The sequence below is a fragment of the Nannospalax galili genome, unplaced genomic scaffold, assembly GCF_000622305.1.
Source record: "Nannospalax galili isolate Female #2095 unplaced genomic scaffold, S.galili_v1.0 scaffold185, whole genome shotgun sequence".
In the NCBI taxonomy this organism is placed as follows: Eukaryota; Metazoa; Chordata; class Mammalia; order Rodentia; family Spalacidae; genus Nannospalax; species Nannospalax galili.
Window position 1 is genome coordinate 2,982,275 of NW_008355474.1, and position 6,091 is coordinate 2,988,365.

Consider the following 6,091-nt stretch of genomic DNA (forward strand, 5'->3'; position numbering starts at 1 on the left):
CTCCTCTTTTTTAGAAGCAGCGATCGGAGATGGATGTCTCTCTTTGCCCAGCCAAGTGTAGTTTCTGGCGGATTTTCTTGCTGGGAAGCGTCTGGCTGGACTATGTGGGTTCGGTGTTGGCTTGCCCTGCAAATTGTGTCTGCAGCAAGACTGAGATCAATTGCCGGCGGCCGGACGATGGGAACCTCTTCCCCCTCCTGGAAGGGCAGGATTCAGGGAACAGCAATGGGAACGCCAGCATCAACATCACAGACATCTCAAGGAATATCACTTCCATGTAAGTCAGGCCGCCACTGCCCAGCCCGCCTCCCCCCAAGCCCCGCGTTTCCCTCTCGCCCGCGGCAGAGGAACCGGCCCTGCGCGCCCCTGCTAGCTGCTGTTCGCCGCCCGCCGGGCGCGCGTCAGGCTCTCTCTCAGAGTCGGGAGATGCTATACGGCTGAGCGTTCCAGGTGACTCCGGCCCTGGCCAGGCGCGATCGCATGATGCTTGTGGGTACCTCTCCCTGGAGAGAGCCCTCTCTGGCAAGAGGGTACATGGGGCCCAGCTCCTGCCCCCGCCCCCACCTTCTTGCTGGCTCGTTTCGAGGGTGCGATTCGGGTTCTTTGCCCCCCACTAAATAGCAACAGTTTGGCCACGCTCAAGTGGAATAAAGTAGAGGAGGCTCGGTTCCCTGACAGGCGGCGGCAGATAGCAGAGGCCGAGGCAGTGCTTAGCTGGGAGGGAAGGTGACAGATAGGGACTGCTGGAGAGCCAGTCGAGATATATATATATTTTTTAACTATTTCCTTCTGGACATAGCAAAACATACTGATAAGCAAACAAGTTGGGAACTGACTGCTCGCGGGGAGACTTCGGACGTGTCCAGGCCGTCATGGACGCCTATCTCTTTGCCTTTTCTTTCCCCGCCGCCCTCTCCAACCCCATTTTGGGCATTTACGATACACCCCCCGCCCCTTTCCCACCCTCATCTGCATCTGGGTGCCTACAGACCATTTTCTGGCTTGCTTTTCGGTAACTGCTGGGCTAATTCCTTGTCAGGCTGCTGAAGGGAGAAGAGAGGGCGTGTGTTTGGGGAAGGGGATTTCTTCCACAGTCCTGCGGATCCGTTTATTTGGAAAATTGAACTCTGACTGGCGTTTGTCTGGTTCTGCCCCATTTGAGTGAGACCTACGGTGGTGGTGGCCTGCTTTCTTCTTCTTGTTTTGTTTCTTTTGTGGGGCTGGGGGCCAGAAGCTTAGACGTGTGTGTGTGTGTGTGTGTGTGTGTGTGTGTGTGTGTGTGTGTGTCTATGGTAAGCTCAGGGACCAGGAACCTGCCCATCTTTTCTTTCATTTCTCAGGCAGGTGACTACCACCCCTCCCACTTTGCTGTCCTGGAACAGGGTGTGGATGGCCCTGGGATGTTCAGAGGACTGCTCATGCCTGTTTCCCTCAGGGCCCCCATCCTTTGGGGATCTCTGGAGGGAGTGAATAGGATGCTGGCCAGGCTCTTTGCCTTGTGGACAGACTAGAACAAGAAGGGGCCCAGTGTGCTTATGGGTACTGCTCTCTCAGCAGCCAGCCTCTCTTAGCTCCAGCCAGTGCCATGGGGCCAGAAAGCCTGAAAATTGCAGTCCTGCTCTCCAAAGTCCCACCAGCCCTTTTGGCAGTAATGGAATCGGCTTGTGCTCTTGAGGTGACAGTTTGAGGGAAATGGATAGCCCAGGAGATGTCCCTGGTTTCTAGCCCTGGTGACAAGCCTGACCTGTATCTCAGCTCTGCTGTTCACCCCTGACCACCTCTAGCCTGGCAGGGGATGACCAGCCAGCCAGCCAAGGAGGAAAGGGAAGGGTAAGGGAAACAGATGAACTCCATGTACCTCTCTTCCTCCTTGCAGGCCACAGTGTCTGTCTAGCATCTGAAGATGCAGGGAACAATCTCTAGAGGCAGGTTGTTAGGGAAGCTCCAACTTGGAAGTGCATCATTCAGGGGCCTGTTGTGGAGGGATGGGTGGAGGGAGTTTTGTGGCTTGGTGCTCTGGAGCTGGACATAGAGATTTCCAGGTGATTGGATAGCCCAGGGGTTGGAGAGAAGGTGCCCAGTGAATCTGGGAGCCAGGGGGTCTTTTCTGGCTTGTTCTCTTCTCTAGGGAGATGTGTGTATCACTTGGCACCCACAGGAAGCAGGGTTGGTCACAATCACCTAGGCTCTTTATAGCCACACAGAGGTGTCATGCCTCTGAAAATAAGACTCTGGGAAGCAGTTTCATAGGGAAGAGTAGGGTTGGTCTTTCCTGGAGACATTGGTATGTGTGGGAGGCACAGAAAAACCTCTTGCTCTCTTTGGTATTAGAGGACCTCAGGAAAGTGCCAAGGGGAACATGAGAAGGCAATGGATTGGGAGCCCTCTGTGTGTGTCCATTTGTTTTAGTGCTTGGATTCTGGCAGGCCATCAGAATGCTCTCTCCTATGTCTACTTGACACCAAAGAGTAAGGAAACTGCGCCTTCAGGAGCATTGGGAATGGCAGGTGGGAAGGTCAGAGGTCAGGGGTTGGATGACCCCTCCCCACCCTATCTTTTCCCCAGTGTCCTGTTATATCTGTGTCTGGTATTGACAGAACTCAGAGAAGGGCCCAGACTCTTAATCCAGAGGCACAGAGTTTTGAGGGAGGGAGAGGAGTCATGCTCACCCAGGGAAGAACATGTTAGGAAACGGAGGAACAAGTGACAAAGTAAGCTAGGATCTGACCCCAGTATTGAACACTGGTCTTCCTAACACATAACTCAGAACCCCCAGCTCAAAGCTTACAGAAAGAAGGGGCTTGAGAGGAGAGAGGAATGCAGTGCAGGGTAGGGGAGGGTCCAGCTTTAGTGTAGCCTGGAAAGGTGTCCTTCAGATTTACCCAGAGATAGAGGGTCAGGGATCCTCCATTGCCTGTTAACCTCAGTCTCTGGGTACTGGCATGCAGGTGGGCAGATGCTGAGCATGGAGAGGCTGGGACCTCCACATTTTATACTCCTTTTCCTTAGGCTGTTCTAAGATCCTTTCCTCAGGTACTGAACTCATTGTGCTGTTTCCAGAGGGACAGGGTTTGTTTCGCTGTAGCCTTGCTTCTTGGGGGTAGTATATAGAGTGGTGACTATATACATCTAGAGCCTGGTTAAATGTTACCTTGGGTGGGGAAAGCCCAGGCCCCCATCCCCTTGGCCACTCTGTTATTATTGGGAGAAAATCAGTTGTAAGGTATCAGGGCAGAAGTGTGGGTCTCTCCTCTGCCTCTGCCATATCCCAACTGCTCCTAAGCGTGCCCCCCTTCTGGCCTCTTTCTGTCCAGAAGGCCAGTCTTTTTGTTATTGGAGCTCTTAATGCACTACAACATCATCTAGAAGGGTCCATGGACAGCCACACCCAACCAGGCTCTGACGTCACAAAGGCAGGAGGGTGGTGGCCAGGATGGTGGACTGTCTGGGCCGCCTCCTTAGGCCAGGCCTACAGGGTTAGATTGGCTTGGGATGATGTGTTCTTTGGTTGTTAGGAAGAAGATGGAGGTGGAGAGAATGACATCGATAGGCTATTTGTTCTGGGGATTGGCTGCCTAGGTTTTCAAAGTCCATGTACTCTTGGCTGGGCTCTAGACGCCAGCTGGATATCACCCTGAGCCTCCACAGGGTCCCAGGTGTTTGGCAGATGTCTGGTTCCTGTATTTCCCTTTCCCCTGGAGGCTCTCTGCTGGCTGGAGTATCATTGGGGGCTCTGACTACTCTTCTGGCTCTTTTATTCTTTTTCTAAGGATCTAGAGAGGTGACCCAGCCTTGATAAGAACTGGAATCCCAGCTAAAGTATAAACTAGGCCTTAAAGACATCAGGTCCTCAGTGGTTGGGCAAAGTACTCAGAGTCCCATGGTTAGGAGCTAGGTCTGAGAGAGGGAGATAGAGGAAAGAGAGGCCTTGGAGGTGAGATTTGGAACACTGGGAAAGAGATATTTCCCAGATGAAAGCTGGGACTCTAGACTCTTTTGATCTCAGGATTCTACACTGAGACCAGGTTGTTGGTGAGTGTCAGGCCCTCCCAGGATCTAGAGTCCTCAGCATGCCTAGTAGGCCAAGTTTCCATCATACTCCCTGGGGCTAAGGGCATCAGTGCTCAGGCTCCCTGGGACTTGTGACCATATTAGTTTTGGGCAAAATCAGCCCAGCCTGGTTGTGGTTTTCAGAGTGCATATATGCTTTGTCCAGGGGTCTGAGCTGAAGTCTTAGAGGTTCCTCAGGGTCCTACAGAGCTCCCACTGCCTTCTGTCCTGGCTGAGGTGGAAAGTGCTACTGTAAGAGAGAGAGAGATGAGCTCAGGTACTCTGCCTTGCAACCCTGATCCTTGCCCTGTCAGTCTTTGCCACCTGGTCCCTCCTGTCTAGGGAAGGATGAGGGCCTAGCTCCAGTTGAGTCTTGGGTAGGTGGGGTGTGAGTAGCCTGTGGCCCTCCTTGTGGATGGACCTTGCCAGTACCATGACATCTCCACTACGGCCTGGAGCTTCCATCTCAGGTGTTGCATTGAGTGGTTCCTGCAGGGATCATGGACACCATGCTCAGCCTCCCCATGGGGCCTCCAGGGGAACTGTGGCAGGTTAGGGATTGGAAAAGGAACTAGACACAGTAAGTTATAACTTAGTTCTGTCTCATTCCTCTTGAGTTATATTGGAGGGCTGCAGCCATTCTAAGCCTATAAATCTAACTATGAAAGCAGGCCATGGGGCAGAGTGTCCCTTCCAGCTTGGACACCTGCCATCTCAGTACCAGGAAACATCCCCCAGGAGGCTCAACCAGGCCTGTTTTAACTGTCCCTCCTTTGGAATGGTAGTGACCCTCGTGATACCTCCAGTAGTAGGCGATCCCTCACTGGTTGGGGGGGGGGCACTGTCATTTCTCCCTCTTCCCTTACCCACTTATAGAAAAGTCAAGTCATATAGAACTTGACAGAATTTGTGACACATGACACAATTTGTCATCAACTTCCCAGAACAAATGCCACAGTGAAGACTGTTTCAGGGTCTGCAGCTTTAGAGGCTGGGCATCAGGCTCCATGACCCCCATTCTGCCCCTTGGGCTCAAGACCTGGAAGAAATATCCTTGCAAAGGTGTCAGCCTATTGCTGGAGTGGGGCCTCTGCTGTGTGCGCAAAACATTAGAACATCTATCTCAAATCATTCTTGCCTATAACAGGGAATATTTAATATTTAATGTATGGATTGCAAAATATCTAAGCATATAATTTAATAAATATGAGTGTTTAGAGGTTGTGAAATAAATTTTTTATTGCTAAATCATGCATAATCAGAACAGCACAGTGCTGTTGTGGGTGGAAGACTCTGAGCTTGAGAGGAGATTGGTCAGAAGAGGTGATTTTGGAGCCCTTGGCTCTCCCACTTGGTACTTTGCTAAAGGGGTTTGATAATGGGTAGATAGGAGGGATGTGGAGTAGGACCAGGCTGGGTGAGTCAGGGCACCTCAATTCTCTATTTCAGTTCCCAAGGCCAGCAACCCCCCTCCCAGGGGCCAGGCTGTTCCTCAAATGATGATGTCATACTTACCAAGACCTTGCCCTTTTGTCCTCATCATTTACATCAGGATTCCCAGTTTTTGGAAAAATTGCATAAGGAGGGCTGATTAGTTCCATCTTATAGATTCGCCAAACAAAATCAAGAGAACTGGAGTCCTGGTTGGTTGAGTCGACAGAGTACCCAGTGGGAAGACTCAGAGGTGCTGGAGAAGCTGCAGCTCTTCCTCAGTGCGCTCCTACTGCCTCTCTGGTTCCGATGGCTCGATTGTCCTTGTGCCTGAGCCTGGCTCTTCCGTTGGATATCCCGTGGGCCATTGCAAAGGGAGATTTTTTTTTTTTTTTTTTTTTGGAGGACTAGATAGCAAATATTGTAAGTATTATAGGCCAACAGGCAAAAATCAAAGACATAATTTGGGCACTTACAGACAAGAGAGAACTTTCCATGAACAAAAGTGAAAACTGTCCTGAAAACTGTCTAGAATTCCTGAAAACTGTCTAGAATTCGGAACACCAGGTAGGTATCTGAAGGACAGCTGTTTGGCAGCTCCAGGGCAGGT

At 51.4% G+C, this 6,091-nt stretch overlaps 1 protein-coding gene across 6 annotated transcripts in view; it reads left to right on the plus strand.

Moving 5' to 3' along the window:
• Positions 1–6,091, plus strand: part of Ntrk3 (neurotrophic receptor tyrosine kinase 3) — a 395,515-nt gene continuing 389,424 nt past the window's right edge. For all 6 annotated transcript variants that reach the window (XM_017803090.1, XM_008852847.1, XM_008852848.1 and 3 more), the window contains exon 1: positions 1–277. In XM_017803090.1, the coding sequence (XP_017658579.1) occupies positions 30–277 (248 nt within the window). In that variant the 5' untranslated portion in view covers positions 1–29. The remainder of the gene's footprint in view (positions 278–6,091) is intronic.